This window comes from Ascaphus truei, chromosome 4, assembly GCF_040206685.1.
Source record: "Ascaphus truei isolate aAscTru1 chromosome 4, aAscTru1.hap1, whole genome shotgun sequence".
Classification (NCBI taxonomy): Eukaryota; Metazoa; Chordata; class Amphibia; order Anura; family Ascaphidae; genus Ascaphus; species Ascaphus truei.
This window is the reverse complement of record NC_134486.1, coordinates 46,214,523-46,233,715: the sequence shown is the minus strand read 5'-3', so window position 1 is coordinate 46,233,715 and position 19,193 is coordinate 46,214,523. Positions and strand designations below refer to the sequence as shown.

Genomic DNA, 19,193 nt, shown 5'->3' with positions numbered 1-19,193 from the left:
AGCAGCGACGGACGCGGAGGAGGAAGGACAGTCAGAGGAGCCAGTTACGCTGCCCAGGCATAGGACAGTGTTACCCCACAGGCCCCAGTTAGTCCCTCATTCCCAGTAGCGGAGTATTGCTGGCTAGCTGGCTTCACTAGATCGAGTGGTGGAGGAACCGCAAAGCGGCCTGCAGGAAAGGAATCCTTCAGGACCCGCAGGATCTACACGTGGCAGTAAGGAGGGAAGGGAATTGTGTCTGGAGGTCCCTGCATCGTGGGTCACGGATGCGGCCTATCTCCAAAGAGGGAGACCTAGCTACATACCCTTATTCAAGGAAGGTACCCCCCGCCCTCTCTCATATCGCACTGTAAGCCAGACTCTCCTCCTTTGTAGCTTTCCCACACTGTGCACAAGGCGCACTCTCTCCCTCACCCCCCCACCCCTCATGTCACACTGTGCACGAGACTCTCCCCCTCCTTAGCTCTCCCACCACACTGCATCTGGCTCTCACCCTCTCCCCTCTCATATCAAACTGTGCACCAGGCTCTCCCCCTCTACTATCACTGTGCACCAGGTTCACCACCCCCTCTCCTATCCCTCTGTGCACCAGGCACTCCCCCTCTCCTATCCCTCTGTGCACCCGGCTCTCCCCCTCTCCTATCACTCTGTGCACCCGGCACTCCCCCCCTCTCCTGTCACTCTGTGCACCCGGCACTCCCCCTCTCTCCTATCACTCTGTGCACCCGGCACTCCCCCTCTCCTATCACACTGTGCACCCGGCACTCCCCCTCTTCTATCACACTGTGCACCCGGCACTGCCCCTCTCCTATCACACTGTGCACCCGGCACTGCCCCTCTCCTATCACACTGTGCACCCGGCACTCCCCCTCTCCTATCACACTGTGCACCCGGCACTGCCCCTCTCCTATCACACTGTGCAACCGGCACTCCCCCTCTCCTATCACACTGTGCACCCGGCACTCCCCCTCTCCTATCACACTGTGCAGCAGTCTCTTTCCCCCTCTCCTATCACACTGTGCAGCAGGCTCTCTCCCCCTCTCCTATCCCTCTGTGCACCAGGTTCTCCCCCTCTCCTATCCCTCTGTGCACCAGACTCTCTCCCCCTCTCCTATCCCTCTGAGCAGCAGGCACTCCCCCTCTCCCATCCCTCTGAGCAGCAGGCTCTCCCCCTCTCCCTTCCCTCTGTGCAGCAGGCTCTCCCCCCCTCCTATCCCTCTGTGCAGCAGGCTCTCCCCCTCTCCTATCCCTCTGTGCAGCAGGCTCTCCCTCTGTGCACCAGGCTTTCTCCCCCTCTCCTATCCCTCTGTGCACCCGGCTCTCCCCCTCTCATATCACACTGTGCATCAGGCTCTCCCCCTCTCCTATCACACTGTGCACCAGGCTCTCTCCCCCTCTCCTATCACACTGTGCACCAGGCTCTCTCCCCCTCTCCTATCACACTGTGCAGCAGGCTCTCTCCCCCTCTCCTATCCCTCTGTGCAGCAGGCTCTCTCCCCCTCTCCTATCACTCTGTGCACCAGGTTCTCCCCCTCTCCTATCCCTCTGTGCACCAGACTCTCTCCCCCTCTCCTATCCTTCTGAGGAGCAGGCACTCCCCCTCTCCTATCCCTCTGAGCAGCAGGCTCTCCCCCTCTCCTATCCCTCTGTGCAGCAGGCTCTCCCCCTCTCCTATCACACTGTGCAGCAGGCTCTCCCCCTCTCCTATCACACTGTGCACCAGGCTCTCTCCCCCTCTCCTATCACACTGTGCAGCAGGCTCTCCCCCTCTCCTATCACACTGTGCACCAGGCTCTCTCCCCCTCTCCTATCCCTCTGTGCAGCAGGCTCACCCCCTCTCCTATCCCTCTGTGCACCCGGCTCTCCCCCTCTCCTATCACACTGTGCACCAGGCTCTCTCCCCCTCTCCTATCACACTGTGCACCAGGCTCTCTCCCCCTCTCCCATCACACTGTGCACCAGGCTCTCTCCCCCTCTCCTATCACACTGTGCACCAGGCTCTCTCCCCCTCTCCTATCACACTGTGCAGCAGGCTCTCCCCCTCTCCTATCACACTGTGCAGCAGGCTCTCTCCCCCTCTCCTATCACACTGTGCAGCAGGCTCTCCCCCTCTCCTATCACACTGTGCACCAGGCTCTCTCCCCCTCTCCTATCACACTGTGCACCAGGCTCTCTCCCCCTCTCCTATCAAACTGTGCAGCAGGCTCTCTCCCCCTCTCCTATCACACTGTGCAGCAGGCTCTCTCCCCCTCTCCTATCACACTGTGCAGCAGGCTCTCTCCCCCTCTCCTATCACACTGTACAGCAGGCTCTCTCCCCCTCTCCTATCACACTGTGCAGCAGGCTCTCTCCCCCTCTCCTATCACACTGTGCAGCAGGCTCTCTCCCCCTTTCCTATCACACTGTGCAGCAGGCTCTCTCCCCCTCTCCTATCACACTGTGCAGCAGGCTCTCCCCCTCTCCTATCACACTGTGCACCAGGCTCTCTCCCCCTCTCCTATCACACTGTGCAGCAGGCTCTCCCCCTCTCCTATCACACTGTGCACCAGGCTCTCTCCCCCTCTTCTATCACACTGTGCAGCAGGCTCTCCCCCTCTCCTATCACACTGTGCACCAGGCTCTCTCCCCCTCTCCTATCACACTGTGCAGCAGGCTCTCCCCCTCTCCTATCACACTGTGCACCAGGCTCTCTCCCCCTCTCCTATCACACTGTGCAGCAGGCTCTCCCCCTCTCCTATCACACTGTGCACCAGGCTCTCTCCCCCTCTCCTATCACACTGTGCAGCAGGCTCTCTCCCCCTCTCCTATCACACTGTGCAGCAGGCTCTCTCCCCCTCTCCTATCACACTGTGCAGCAGGCTCTCTCCCCCTTTCCTATCACACTGTGCAGCAGGCTCTCTCCCCCTCTCCTATCACACTGTGCAGCAGGCTCTCTCCCCCTCTCCTATCACACTGTGCAGCAGGCTCTCTCCCCCTCTCCTATCACACTGTGCAGCAGGCTCTCCCCCTCTCCTATCACACTGTGCAGCAGGCTCTCCCCCTCTCCTATCACACTGTGCACCAGGCTCTCTCCCCCTCTCCTATCACACTGTGCAGCAGGCTCTCTCCCCCTCTCCTATCACACTGTGCAGCAGGCTCTCCCCCTCTCCTATCGCTCTGTGCACCCGGCTCTCCTCCTCAGTGCACGTCACTCCGGCCGTGTCACACTGCGGGGGGGACACCTCACGGCCGCCGTTGCCACCAGGTCAAAGAGTTCAGCAGCAGCGCCGCCCTCCCCGGACCGCCGCGATCACACTGTCTCTTTAGAACCAGCCAACACCGTCCGCGCGCCCAACCGTTTCCACACGACACCCAGCTGCTAATCAAACAACAACAAGAAGGGACCGGCTGGCAGCAGCGATCTCAGGCCCGGCGCAGGGATACGCTCTCCAGCTGGCGGCAGCAGCAGTGGCGTCAGGGGGGTGTTGTGAGGCTTTACGTGCGAGTGCGCTGCTGGCAGCCCCGAGCTCCCCCACACACCGAGCCTCCATATTAAGGAGTCCACCCCAGCCCTCACCGACACGACACCCAGCCAACCAACCGCCATGCCGGGCATGATGGATAAGGGCACCGAGTTCCTGGGCAAGAGCCGCTCCAACGGTACGAAGAGCCCGTCCAGCGCCTCCAACGGCCACTACTCGGAGGAGAGCGGCAGCGACGACGAGCATGGTGGTAGCCTCGAACTAAATTGAATGAACCGTCCCCCTCCCCCGTGTCTTGTTTTATTAACGTCCCTCTCTCTCTCCCCCCTCTCTCTCATTCTCTCCTCTCCTTCCCCATCGCCTCTCCTTCCCCCTCTCTCTCTCCTCTCTCTCATATCTCCCTCCCATCTTTCCATCTCTTCTCCCTCTCCCTTCCCCCCGAGGCCTCGCTGTCCCGGTAGGCTATAGCCCTTGTCCTGTTTTGCCTTTTGCAGATGTGGGCATGAGGGTCGGAGCGGATTTCCAGGCCCGGATCCCGGAGTTTGATCCCGGTAAATAAGCCTCTTTTCCCTTCCCCCGGCGGCTGAGGCCGTGGTAGCCTCGGTAGTGGTTTGAGGTTTTTAGTGTTAACAGGATCTTTTCATGCGAGTGCAAATGATGTACGGGATTATTATTATTATTATTATTTGAACTTGTATATTCTATGAAAATTACACATTTTTATTTGTGTAGGATCTCGTTTTATATTTTGACCCTCAGTGGCAGAAGGTGGAGAGAATGGTCTATTCCAGTGGGCTACTGCAGTCTGTGGCATTTTCTATCACTACCAGAGGCCAATATTTTTTTTAATGTTTTACACGTGTAAAAAAAAAAAAAAATACACACACACACACACACACACACACACACACACACACACACACACACACACACACACACACACACACACACACACACACACACACACACACACACACACACACACACACACACACACACACACACACACGTCCTCCATAGCATTGCAATGGACTTTAGTATTGGAATGTTTGATAACTCGTGAATTCATTGTGCCCACTCTAAGTTAATTCAGGTAATATGTCTTATTTATCGCGTAAATAACGATTAATATTCGGGACCCTGACTATTCCTTGGGTTTTAGGGTATGTTTGTAATACGATCATGCCTGTAATGTATGGAGAGTAATGTAATGCTGCAGATTTGGTGCCAGGTCACGGGTAATATTGACACAGTCCTGTGTTTTTTTTTTTTTTCTTCTCCTCTTCTATAAATCATATTTTCATTACAGGGAAAAAACGAACATCAAATGCCAGAATGCTCTGGGAGCTAAGAAAAGACAGGACTGTCTTGATCAGTCCCAGTGACCTGGATCTATTTGGTAGCTGTAGGGTACAGGCAGATTCTTTGCATGGATTTTGCAGGGTGAAATGGCTTTGAAATGTGGTTTGAGCTTCTATGTATATTATCTATATAGATATAATTGAGTGGCAGAGGCTGTACAGGGTGTAAACTGCACAGTTGCGACAATTGATAAGCCCTCTGTACTGCCCTTAATTATAGGATGCTCTTTGATACAAGTGATTAATGAAATAGAGCCTGTTGATATTAAATATGCTGTGAAGGTATCTACCCCATGATGGAGAAGTGTTGACCATCATTTCATGTGAATGGAGCTGAACTCTTCTCCAACGCAGGGTAGATTTCTTAACAGCATATTAAAAAAGGGGGTAATTTTCCTTATCTGCTAAACTCCCTGGAGAAGTCCAAGGCAAATCATCATTCCCTTAAGGCAGCAGTCCCACTGCCCCCCCTTGCCTTCCCTTTTTTGTGTGTGTGGAAAGCAGGGGGTCTCCGGAGCTGAACCGTGGCAATCTCAACTCTGGGGACCCCCTGCTTTATATCCTATGTAAAAAAATGTAAATAAAATGTTTAAAAAAACAGCAGGCGAAACTAACATTTGTGTTGATCTTCAAAATCTGAAGATCCATTGAGTTGAAGGCAGTTTGACATCATCACGTGGGTTCCTACAGCAGCTAGCACTGAATCTGATAGACCAGTTTTTTTTTCTCCAGTGTGCAAGACAAATTGAGGGGTATTTTACATGTTACAAACCACCCCCTGAAGCAGTGCCTAATCCCACTCCAGCAATGCAGTGGCTATATTTATGAAAATATGTTTCTGTTTATTCTTGAATCTATTTTGAAAATAATTTTGAAAATTATAGGACACAAAATAAAGCAGCTAGAACATTTTGAGGTCTAAGGCTGCGTCCACGCTAACGCTGAGTGCATGGTGCTTCCCGAGTTTAGTTCCTGCAATTTAAATTGTCCCATCCCCGCTCACGCGGAGTTTGAAGTGCCCTCAACATGCCCCCGTGCGCGCGCTTGCAAAATAGACAGGGCACCCGGCGCTCATGCTTGGAGAGCTGGTGACGTCACCGCTCTCAAGCATGAGCGCGGTCAGCGCCAGCGGGGCCGCAGCCTAAGGCCTCGATCAAACGGGCTGCTGGAAGCGCGTCCGCGTTTGCGAGCCTCTGCTTGGAGATGTGTGAACATCCCGAGCAGACAGAATGACGTGATTGGGGGCGTAACTTTAAAAAAAAAAAAAAAAGTGTGATTGGCCGGCGAAGTGCACATGATGCGGCTGCTGCTTGAAATTTCAACTTTAGTTGAAAGCTTGAGTTGCAGCTGCGACAGCGCTGCACTCTGCCGCCGGGGGTCGTTTTCTGTTTGAAAACTCCCACAGAACACAGCGAAAGAGTGGTGAACGTGCGCGTCGCATCGCGTTCTGTTTGAGTGAGACCTAAGGCCCCGGCCAGGGTGGCGCTGAGCGGGCGCGCTCACGCTGTCCACTCTGAAACACATTGAGGCAATGTGTGCGGCCAGTGTGAGCGAACGCCCGCTTATGCTTGGCGCTTAGATGCTTGCAGAGCAAGCAAATTTGATTTTGCCGCTCGCAAGCCCGTCACGTGAGTGGTTCACCCAATGAGGGCGAACCAGCTCGTTATGTCGTGGATGCGCCCCCAGACGAGCGCGCATCTAGCCGGACACAAATCGCCGAGCAGGGCGCAGCGCACGAGCTGACGCTGAGGTTCGCCTGCTGAAATCTGCACGATTTCATGCCCATGCAGGCGAGCCAGCGTGCGCGATCGGGAGGCGGGGCAGTGACGTCGCTGGGCCAATCGCCCGCGATGCGTCAACATCACGGCGCCGTGACGTTGACGCTGCTTCGCGCTGATTGGATGTTTTCAGCCGACACAGCGCTCTGAAAAACAGCTTGGCTGTCGGCTGAAAAATCCAACGCCTCAGCACGCCTGCGGACGCTCGCGTGAGCCCCCTCTAAAGACATCCTCATTGAGGATGCAGGGGCTCAGCGCGGAGCCTCCGCACTGCTCAGCGCGGCCTGTCCTTCTATGGACGTGCCCTAAGGCTGACGACAGGAGGAGCTTCCCTTTAACGCTCCCCAATTCTCCCCCCTCCCCCCCCCCAGAAGCCTCTAGTTTAATTCATGTTTTGCCCCAGAGTATTTCCTGCTTTTTTTTTGTTTGTTTTTTTCTAGTGCTAAAATCCTGCAACCCCAGACTGCACTTGGCTCTGAGGAGCCATCCATTTTGACCTTCCAGACACTTAATATTTCAAATGGTTATATCTCCCGAATGAAACATCAGTGTAGACTGCTGCTTTTACCATTTGTGTGCCCCAAGATGGGGTCACTACATTATGGAGTCTGGCACTTCAGGGGCCCCATAATGTACTGACTGTCATGCTCAAGGAAAGATTCTATATATTTATTTTTTTTCCCCATGGAGCGCAATCTGCAGTGAAGGTATATGGAAGAGGAGAACTACTTCTCTTTCGATTGAGGGCTGCTACGGTCATGCACTTCACCAGAGGGGCCAAGGCTCCTCTGGCACTCCAAGGGTTAAAGAAGCGTAGCCTAGGTTGGAAGCATGAGGTCTCTGGAGCAGAAATTAACGAAGGTGATGCCGATATCTCAGTCCTGTTTAAAGGTCCCGTGTCATGCGCGCCAATAGGAATCCACAAGTCATGCCTTTTAGACAGGTGTTTTCTCTGCCCAACTGACCATTCCGAGGTAAGTATCTCGGGAAGCAGGGGGTCGCTGGAGCTGGAATTAACTCGGTACAACTCTGGAGACCTCATGCTTCAAACCTAATAAAAACAAAAATAAACCCCTCACCCCCCCCCCCCAACCGGTATAGCCACTTTAACCTATTCAAAATAGTTCCACCTTGAATACTTAATGAGGTAAATGTTAGAGATTGGCACCTTCAAAAATGAAATGATTAGAAGTTTTTTTTTTTTTTTTAATGTTTCCAAATTAACAAAATATTTTGGTGCGTTTTTACAATATTTACATTATCATTTTTATGTTATTTTTTGTGATGGGACGTTTGATAATTTCACTCGAGAAAGAAAGCTCCACAATAATCTTTCCTAACTTCTTTTCTTAAAGTAATCATGATGCCATTGTTGTCCACACACCTAAAAGCAGGAACTGTAATTGTATGAAAGAAATAATTTCACAGGATCCCTTGTAAACACACATTCTGTTTTTCATAATCACAAATCAGCAAGATTCAAATGATGTTTGATTTGAATCTTTCTAAGGAAGCCATTTACATTGAAATATGTTTTAAAAGTATTTATGTTTAGTATTCATTTTGTTTCCTGCTATGTGGCACTGCCCTTTTCAAGTTTGATAACCTTAATGTGGCTGTTTGCATAGCACACTTTTTATAACTAAAACACCCCTGTTCATTATGCTGTGACGTGGTCTTCTGCATGCTGGAGAAGAGTTTAGTGTAGGGGTGGCCAACTCCAGTCCTCAAGGACCACCAGCAGGTCCAGGTTTTCAGGATATCCCTGCTTCAGCACAAGATGCTCAGACATTGACTGAGCCACTGATTGATCCACTTGTGCTTAAGCAAGGACATCCTTAAAACCTGACTTGTTGGTGGTCCTGGAGGATTGGAGTTGCCCACTACTGGTTTAGTCCCTTTCATTAGAGTGGAGCTGATCTCTTCAGCATGAGGACGATGTCTTCACAAAATATTGAATGAGTTTCTCTTCAGTAAGATGTGAAGCAGAGGTGAATGGAATTAACAGTCTTAAACAATGCTTTTCTCACACAGTAACCTTATTAAATAGGGGATAAAGTGAGTGATTCACTGAAGCCTGTTGATATTCTATGGCATATCAGCTGAATGTCTGATATTGCACAATAAGAAATGCAGCATTTGATGGCAAATAAGCTATTAAGGGGGTTACGCTGTAAAGTGCATGAATGCAGATCGGGTACTAATGCATAGAAACTCAAAGTACTGTACAAGCTTTAGTACTTGTGTGGCAAAATCTTTAAAGCAACTTTAGTTTAGACCAGTGATTCCCAACCAGGGCTCCTTGAAGCAGTCTCAGGGGTTCCTCCTATGGACCACAGACCCCTCCCCCTGGGGGTGTTTTTTTTTTTTTTTTTTCGGTATGTATTTTGTAAGGTGGATTGAGTGAGAGTGGGGTAATTGACGGAAGGTAGGGGCGAGAGTGAGAGAAGAGGGAGGGGGCAGGAGGGAGTAAGAGTGAGACACAAGGGATAAATACATGGGAGGGGGGAGAGTTAGTGAGATGGATAGGAGAGAAATACATGGGTAGAGGGTGGGAAATAGAGGTGGCTCGTGAGGTATGAAATGTTTTGACTGACCCCTATCAAACCTAATATGTGTCAGCCAGATAGGGGTTCCCCGAGATTTTTTTGAAATACTTCAAGGGTTCCTCCAAACAAAAAAGGTTGGAAATCACTGGTTTAGACACTCCCTCTTAGATATGTGATCGGCTGTATAAAGGCTTCATAAGTAACTGAACTGCAGACCCAGTGCTATAAAGCTGCAGATGTTCTGGAGAAATCTTGGCCAAAATACAGATTGGGCTCTGCGTGTCCTGTAGGTTACACATTTTGATGGCTGCATCTGTCCATTCCCATCCTAATTCCACCCCTATTTGTTTCTGGATCGTAAAGTTGTTGTCGAATAAACAAAACTATTATAAATGACTGTATCTGGTCTTTGATGATACTGGGGTATATATATGGAGGGATCTTTGCAATTCTGGGGGACAATACCGGATGAATAAAAACTTGTTGTAAGCACCTGTTTTGCATTAAAGAAGATTGAATATATGGTCTCCATTGTATTGAAATGTAAATATGCCTATATGATCGGAAGTATTTCTTTTTGTAATGGGTGTTTAATTTGTTTTTAAACAACTTTTATAAATGTAATTGCCTTCCTTAGAAATTAGGCATATTGGCTATTTGTTTTAACTGTTTTGGCTAATGGTGGCATCAGGCTGCGCTCATTGTGCCGACGTGGCGTGCGCTTATAGTAAGCGCGACGCTGGCGGCGCAAATTCTTGAAGCCGGTCAAATTAGATTTTTCAGAGGCTGTCGCCACATGTGACAGCCTCTGAACCAATCAAAGACCTGGTTGAACGCGACGTTGCTGGAAAAAGAAATACAACTTTCGCTAGCTGCAACGAGTGACGTTATCCGTCGCGTCGCCGTCACGCGCTATATAAGCGCGGCATTACTTTTCAAAAAGTTACCAGTGACTGAGGACTTGCAAATAGTCTACATAACAAGATAGTGGATAAAGATTGTCAACACAAGAAGCAAAAGGTGACATACTGTGAGTGCTCATTTGTATGTCATTACCCAGAATCCATAGCTGCACTGTTTGCTAAGAGATAATGGGGAAAGACACGGTTGCAGACCTGTCTGAGACATGTGAATTACCCACGTGTTTTATTTTTTATATGTGGTAAAAACCCTGTGAATCATTTGGTTACTTTGTAAATTTGAAAAAATTACTATCTATATATATTTCACAATCTGCTTAATTTAACCTATAAAACATGCCATTATACTTGGCTCTGGTCTGCCCTAGTAGTGATTGACAGCCCCTTAAAGCAGCAGTTCCTCCTTCTCCGCGTTGAATTTTTTTTTGCCTCCATATTTTTTTACAGTTTGTGAACCGGGCTCCTCTGACCCAAACACCATTCTTTTCCGACCCGCTTCCCAGGAGACGTATTGGTGAAGTTACCAGGTTTAACTTTCACACGGGAAACCCAATGGCTGCCAAGTTTTTGACCAATAGGAAGCTGCAACATCGATTGGGACTTCCTTTTGAATGGCCAGTTAAAGCCTCTTTAAAAAAAATGTTGTGTGTGCTGAGCAGGCGCATTTTAAGTGAAACGTCTGTCTTTGGTCACTGTTTTGTCACAGTATTGTATTTGTGATAAAAAGATATAACAGATAGAAACAGATACAACACAAACAGTGATTCCCTGGCGCACTATCAGATATTGAACCTGACAGAAGGAAGTAGTCCCATGAATCAATTGATGATATGGATGAGATCCACAGTCCACAATGTCCCGTTCTTTTAGATTGGAGACTTGTCTGGAAATACAAATGAAACAACCATTGCGCAGTACCCTATGGTCAGTGTTCCACACCCCCACCGTTGCTATCTACTTACTTAAAAATAGATATCTGATAGTGCGCCAGGGAATCACTGTTTGTGTTGTATCTGTTTCTATCTGTTATATCTTTTTGTGCATTGTATACAATCCTTGTGGATAGGTTTGTTTTATTCCTGAGGCAGCCATTCCCCATTCTACCACAAAAGGTTGTGAGGAATCACCATTAGGGTTTTCCCTATGGGGGACCCCCCTTCTTTTGTTTATAGAGCACCTGGTTATTTTAATTAGTATATAGGTATAGGTTTTTAGGTTTGAGCGCTGATTATATGCTTTTAGTTTCAATTTCCTTCACCATTGTATTTGTGATGGTGATATTTTCAATTAAAATTTAAAACACAATGTCCATGACAAAACGCAAAGAAGTTTGACTTAGAACGCGCATGCTCGGCACACACCTCTGTTTTAGCTATTTGCACTTCTATAGTTATACTAATTGTGTGTGTGTGTCTCTGGTGCGTCTGTGCCTGCCTCTGGTGCCTCCCAAGCTGGGTTGTTGTTGTTGCTGCACATAAGCGGCGAACCGGCGGCTGCTGCGCATGTGTGCCGAGCCCGGCCGCCACTGCGCATGTGTGCCGAGCCCGGCCGCCACTGCGCATGTGTGCCGAGCCCGGCCTCCACTGCGCATGTGTGCCGAGCCCGGCATGGTGTTTTTTTGCGCACACTTGAGTGCGGCGGCCACGTGTGACAGGCGCGCGCCCTTTAGTACCGTGACGTCACTCACGTTACGGTTTTTCGTTGCAAGGATTTTTTCCCATGAAAACACCGGTGGTGCCAGCAAAGAAGTTTCACTTCAAAAATCAGGAAATAATACCGGTTTAAAAAAAAATGGAGGTTAGTTAGGGTTCATTGTTTGTGTTTTTTTTTCTTTGTTTTTAAAGTATGAATGGGTATGCACTTTATTTGCTTTTCACTTCAATTTTGATATGTTCTACTTTAGCTCCAAAAAAAATTAGTAAACACTCATGTCTTGTTTGATAGAGAAATCTATAATATAGTAATCTTGTTTCCTGCAACATTTAAATTTAATGATATGAGGGATCCCTCAGCCAGGGGTGCGCATACTGGAGGGCTCGCCCCCCAGGAGGGGCGCAAGTTTGTTCAGGGGGAGGGGGCACGGCGGTTGCAGAGGCCCCGCGCTCTTCCCCCAAGGCATTCAAATTAATGCTAGGGGATCGCATGGGGCCTCTGCAACTTCACTTAACTTGTCTTCGGCAACGCGGCGTCAAATGACGCCGTGGGGCCATGTCACGTCACCCGCGATGTCATTTGATGCCGGAGAGAAGGTAAGGGAGGGGGCGCGAGCAGGGAGGGAAGCAGGCAAGGAAAGATTGCGCAACCATAACACAAGCATTTGTATGTTGATGACTGTGTACCAGAAAGTTTAGATTTGTACTGTATCAGTTGGCTTAGAAGTACAGAGGGAATTTGTGTACCCCTAGATGGAGTACATGGTCCTTTTTTTAAGTTGTTTTCCCCAAACTGCTCCTTTCAGTGTTAGCTACTGAAAGGAGCAGTTCCTCAAGCATATTTATTTTTGTATTTTGTAAACATTTCATTCCATTGTACAGTAGAATGTCTTCTCCATTTATTTATTTTTTCAGTATTTTTTTTATTTCTAGAAAATGAGCCCCAAACCTCAAATAATATGGCTGGTAAGCCCTCTCACTTAGGCTACGGCCCCAGTGCCTGTGCTGCAGGCGCACCGGCGAGGCTGGCGGCGCGTGCAGCCGAATTCCCCGATCTGTAGAGAGCTACAGGGGGGCGCAGCCGTGACGTCACCCGGCAGGTTCGCCCTCTTTGGCTGAACCCCCCTCGCAGCGAGCCCGGCCCAATTTAGGGTCGGCTCTTGTCCCTGCAGCGTCCGCCACAGCGGGCGCTGCAGTAGCCAGCAGGGACCTGGCCTTAGTGTACAAAGAGCCTCATCTTAAAATAGATTAAGGAAAGACATTTATTTTTTTCCCCCCTAAGATTTGTTTGTAGTCTGCATGGAAAGCAGCTCTGTTCTGCCCAGTGGAGTGGAGAAAGTGAGCATAAGCAGCATAAATTGCTGTGTAAATACTACTGCAGGCTTTGTGCCTTTTTAAATAAAATCATTAAAACGTATTTTTTATATTTCAGATGGTCGGAAATTGGCTTTAAAGAGCGTTACATGGAGCTAACTTTCAAATTGGGTCATATCGGAGGGAAGTGAATTTTTAATATAGGGCTTTGTTTGCATGGTACTATATGTCAGTTAATCTTATGTTAACTATCTACAGCATGGGTGCGCAAACTTCTCGAGCTGGGAGCCCCCTCTCCTAAGTCTGCGTCAAATGATGTCGTGGGTCATGTGACGTCACGTGACCCCGCCACGTCATTTGACTCAGGTTATCAGGGCGACGCGTGGTCACATGACCCAGTGGCGTGAGTCGCGTTGCCATAGCGAAGACTGGGCAGAGGCCCAGGTAAGAGAGTTACAGAGGCCTCACGCCTCCCCCGGCATTTAAATTAAATGACGTGGGGAAGAGCGCGGGACCTATGTAACCGTCGTGCCCCCCCTAGAGATTCTCAGGCCCTTCCGGTGGGGTGCCCCCCGCTGATCTACAGTAACATAGCAAAGAGCAATCCCACTCCCTTCCCTATTATTACTATTGTTTATTTATAATGCGCAAACATATACTGCAGCGCAGAATAATGAGGGAACAGAATTGCATAAAAAGAATAACATACCAAATAAAAGCAAACAAGCGCAAACAGATACAAAAGGTAATGAGGGCCCTGCATGTGAGAGTTCACAATCTAGGAGGAATAATGGGCAAAGTTGAAACAAAAGGTAAAAGTGGCTGCTCATTATGGGACTGAGTTTGTCTCCGAATGGAGTTTGATCCAGCGACACAGGTGGTCCTGTTCGGATTTGGGGGGGTGGCTATTAGAGGATGTGGAATTTGGTCCAGCCGCATTTCGGGTCACATTTGTGTTATAGGGGTGCTGCCTATGCTTCCTTAAAAAGGTGAAGTCTGAAAACTGGGAGATAAGTCTGATTGTGCGTGGTTGGGAATTCCAGGGAGCGGGTGCAGCACGAGGTCCTGTAGGCAGGAGTGAATATGGGGAGCCAGTGTAGGGACTTGCATAATGGAGCGGCAGTGTGGCGAGGGAGGTAGGGCAGTCTGGCAGCAACAGCTTCTTGAACTGGAGTGGAACTAACAGACCAGGGAAATGCCAACTACGAGAAGGTTGCAGTAGTCAAGGCGGGACATGATGAGTAAATGATTTAGGATTTTAGTTGTCATGAGTAAGAAAGGGTGTATTCTGGTGATATTTCGGAGGTGGTGACGGCAGTACTTGGTGGGGGATTAAATAGGAGGCATGAAGGAGAGGGCTGAGTCAAAGACGACCCCTATGCAATATGCTTTGGTTGTTGATGAGATTGTAGAGTTCTTAACAGTGGGAGGGGGAAAGATTAGTAGTTTGGTTTTGGATATTTTAATCTTCATGTAGGGGTAGGACATCCAAGAGGAGATGGAAGAGAGGTGATAACACAGGACGAGAGAGGAGGGGTAAATGTAGGGGGTCATCAGCATAGAGATGATGCTGAAAGACAAAATAGTGTTTTATTAAGAGAAGAGCACAGGGCCTAGGACAGAGCTTTGTGGGATCCCACAAAAAGTGGGATTGAAGAGGAGCAGACACTAGTGAAGGAAATGCTGAAGAATCTGTTGGATAGGTAGGATGTGAACTATGCGAGGTCTGCATCACTGACGTCCATGGAGTGGAGAGTGTGAAGGAGAAGAGGGTGATTGACAGTGTCGAAGGCGGCTGAGAGATCCAGGAGAATTGGCAAGGAGAAATAACCCTTGGCCATAACTGTAAATAGGTTGTTGGACGCTTGTTAGTGTTGTTTCGGTGGAATGTTGAGGGCAGAAGCAAGAATGCAGTCAAAAGTGAAAAAAGTGATTCTCCATATCACTTGCTACAATGTGTAGCCAAACATTCCATTAACTTTCTTACACTTAAAAATATTTTTACTTTTTTCACAGTCAACAGTCCTAGTTTTTTAGTCGTGCTATTATATGTGGAATTGTTTTTCACTACAATGACTGCTTAGTTGCAGTTCTAAGCATCTTTCCCTTTCAAATTGTGATCGAGGGACAGTATTTTCTGCTCCATTTTGAAGCTGAGGAAAGCTTTCAAAAATTGAATTGCTGACAAGGACATGTGTTAAAGTTGTGTTTGTTTTTTTTTAAATCTGACAGCTATGAGAAATGTTGGAAACAAATTGGACTGAAGAGGAGCCTTATTGAATCATTCTTGGTGCCATTCTGCAACAAACATCTGACTTTCAGCGAGAACAAGGGAAAAACGCAAGCACTCTTGCATAGCAGCAGTACTGCTCCTAAGAAGGAAACTACCAGTTTCCATTTTCCCGCTGGACTGAAGATCTTCTTCCTTAAGTCTCGTCTGTATGGAGAGAGTTGGGTTCCTTGTGGGAAATGGAGATTTTAAAGGTTGTATACAATACATTTTAATAAAAAATAAAAAAAATAATCTCTCCCTCTTTCACCACAACCTTATATATTGATCTATTCCGATTAAGCAGTCCTGTCCATGCAGTGGATACCAAAGGGGAAAGCCTCTTCTGTCCAGCAGCAAAAATTAAAACTTGAAATGTCGTTCTATGGAGCGGTACCGTTGCTATACGTGAGTGCTTGCGTTTTCCTGTGTTCCTGGCTGAAAGTCCGGAGGTTTGTTGCGGATAGGTATGAGAAATGTCAAATGTTTCGATGTCGGGCTGAAGTTTTCGAAAGATTCCGGAGGTTTTCATTGTATTGACCAGGACACATCTTTCCCTTTTTTTGTTAATTTTTTCTGGCTTGCTTCTTTGTTTTTTCTTTTTTTGACAGGGAGCAGCCATGACTAATTCTGGTGCCATCATCATGGGGCCAAGGAGCCAACAGTGGAGGAAAAAGGATATTGTCATCTAGCCAGTATTTTAGTGCAATCTGCCGATTGTCCTGTCCATAGTGCCACATACTTAATTCAGAAACACTTTTTTTTTTTCCTGGTAGCAAACTAAACCTCAAGATTGTGACCTAGTAGAACTGCTTACTTTGACCTTTTTTTTGGGAGCTGCGATGAACAAACTTGCTCAGCTGTTAACACTTAAATGTTTATTTTTTAATGGTAAGTAAGGTGTTGCATGGCTAACTGCTTAGGGAAACTGCACTACTAGCCTGTTTTTGTACCGGCTCCATTTTCTTTTTATTTCCTACAGTACAGTACCAAGATAACTTGGCGCTTTTTTCATAGTATCACCAAAGAAAGGTTGAACTCTTTCTAAAATTAAGCCTCAACATGTTGAAATGTGTAAAATACTGAATAGTCCAGCACTCCCTATGTAAAGAAATCTGATCACTGGTATAGAACCAAAAAGGTCAATTTTAATATATGTACAAATGAATCAAAAAAAGCATACAATACCACACATAGAAAACTACAATAACATAAAGGTAGTACTATATATGGGGTGTGGGGGGGGAAAAGGTGGAACAAAACAAGGTGGGGGAGAAGGGGGCGCAACAACAAAAAGGTGGGTATACAGGGGAGTATCCTGTGTACCCACCTTTTTTGTTATTGCGATCCCCCTGGTTTTGTTCCACTTTTTTCCCCCACACACCCCATATTACTACCTTTATGTTATTGTAGTTTTCCATGTGTGGTATTGTATGCTTTTTTTGATTCATTTCTGCATATATTAAAACTTACCTTTATTGTTCTATACCAGTGATCTGATTCCTTTATATAGGGAGTGCTGGACTATTCAGTATTTTGTATTGTGTTGAGAGGGATTGGGTCTTCTAGTCCTTGGCACCCCGCATTGTATACTTTATTTCATTAGTGTGAGTGCTGTTTATCGTTATTGTATTGCATATGTTTAAATGTGTGTACATATGCAAGTTACACAAAATGAAATCTAAAGAAAAGAAAACAAATGTCGGTATTCGGATTTATGAAATTTTTTATCAGACAAGTACAGTGGGATTCGTTGTTCATTCCCCTGGGTTCTGTTCTTCTAGCACATTACTAAGCTGTTATCTAAATATATACTTCATATTGGGAGGTGATGTGTATGTGACCTTTGTGCTAGACTTAAATGCACTTTATTTTCTGGTGTGCCCATGCCTCTTTATTTGTAGAGTGTGGATGTTGATATTTGTTTCTGTAAGTATGTGTAGTAAGTAAAAGTCCACATCTGCTACTAATCTTACAACGGAAGGAATATATCTATATACGTAGCTACTTTGGTTTGCTGTATGGATGACATTTCCATCTAATTCTTTTTATATTGCTTGACAATCCTCTTACAATGTATTATAAAAGTAAAGTTCTTTGTTTTATTGCGTTTGTATTTTAAATGTGAAAGTAATCTAAAGTAGGATCAATTAAAGTTGCATTTCGAAATAAATGATTGCCTTTTATAATTTAAATTGTGTGTGTGTGTGTGTGTGTGTGTGTGTTTAAAAAAAAATATATATATTATTTATTTATTTTTAAATGAAAAGGGGGAATTATAAACCAACATTTAATGGTGTTCATGTCTTAAGTATGTCCGAAATAAACTGTTACCCTTGTGTGACCTTTGTTGACTACCTCCCTTCTGCCACTTTATTTATTTTTGTTAGCTTTAAGAGATCTCCTCTTGTCCTTTGTCCTGTACCATGGAGGTTTAATATATAAATATATCTATATCTCTATCTCTCGCCATAACTTTTTCTTTTAAATGTCTTGTTCTACCAACTCACCAGCTTAATGTTGCATAGCCAGCAACCAACCTTGCACTGATAAGACCCAAAAGGTTTTAATAGCTCTCTGTGAGTAGGTTTACTGGCTATGCAATGCTTTAACCCAGGATGTGCTGCAAAACTGTAATACGGCAGGCATAAGCTTATAGGGTTCCATGTTAAAATGGATAAGAAGTAAAGAATGACTCCCTGTGAGTGCTCATTTGCATGTGATTTCCCAGAATCCCTGGCTGCAGTGGAAGCATTACTGAGGAAAGGGCAAGGAAGCCCTGAAACACTAGTGTTGCTTTGGAGATCTGTGTGGTGACAATGTACCTCTTATTTTTTTTTTTTAACTTGCTATTAAACTGTTTGTGAAGTTATTTGCCTTGATTATATTGATTTTTGTACATTTGAACTTTTTTTGTAATAAATTATTTTTTTGGAATCAACTAATGAGGTAGCAAGTTTTTGATATTTTTTTTTCTTTTGAAAAACATTTCTAACATTTTCTATGTATGTGTATTGTACCTGATGATGAAGGTACTGGGCCTGAGCATCAGTTTCAATTATTAACACCGGGTCAGTGCAAGTTTTTGATATGCATTAAACGCCGGTCACATTTACTTCAAAAAATATTTTGAAGTTAAAGTAGGGTGTATAAACACAAAATATGTAAGCAGGATGCAATAATCTATAAAATGGTTTAAAATGGCAAATTGCGTAATATGAATAAAGAAGTATGATATAAAAAGAATTAAGGTGAGGATGCTGTATCGGTAATTTTCCAATGTACTAAACACAGGAATAATGCAAGACATGTTATGTTTTTACAATTGGTTTTAGGAGCCAAGTAAGTATCTTTCTAATAGGTCCCATTTCCATTTTGAAGAAGTAGCCAATAATAATTATCTGGAATACAACTTATATTTGTCCCAAATATCCCTCAACTGAACACTCCTATGACTGAATACATTCAATTTTTAAACCAAGTATTAAATGGTGTTTTTATTTTTGTAATAGAGAAAATACATAAGGACTTGATACACTATCGCTTCTTTTAGCCTTATGGTGTTTTATAGGACCTTTTTGATTCCTTGTTCCTGCTCTTGCCGAGAAAGGGGACCCGATTTACATCTTTAAACAAAATTATAAGATAAACAGGAGGGCATTATTGAAATGCGGATTGGTCCAAAGAAATTGTGGCCTCGCCGATCAGCTGCAGTATTTCAGTGATGGCTCCTGGCCTTCCGAATTTCACCTCCGCCTTGACTGCTGGCAACCCACGGCTCAAGAAGATGGGACATTGACAGCTTGAGAAATTCATTGAAATTTGTCACCTGTTTATAAACCACATGGAAAGTTGTTTATCATTGGCATCCTATGTGATAAATCAGACC

At 46.3% G+C, this 19,193-nt stretch overlaps 1 protein-coding gene across 4 annotated transcripts in view; it reads left to right on the top strand.

The window, feature by feature from the left end:
• The first annotated feature begins 3,191 nt into the window (after positions 1 to 3,191).
• Positions 3,192 to 19,193, top strand: part of RCOR3 (REST corepressor 3) — a 61,070-nt gene continuing 45,068 nt past the window's right edge. Inside the window, exons 1-2 of one of the 4 annotated variants that reach the window (XM_075595701.1) lie at positions 3,192 to 3,711; positions 3,956 to 4,012. In XM_075595701.1, coding sequence (XP_075451816.1) covers positions 3,585 to 3,711; positions 3,956 to 4,012 — 184 coding nt within the window. In that variant the 5' untranslated portion in view covers positions 3,192 to 3,584. The remainder of the gene's footprint in view (positions 3,712 to 3,955; positions 4,013 to 19,193) is intronic. The other 3 variants (XM_075595702.1, XM_075595703.1, XM_075595704.1) reach the window with 3 other exon arrangements.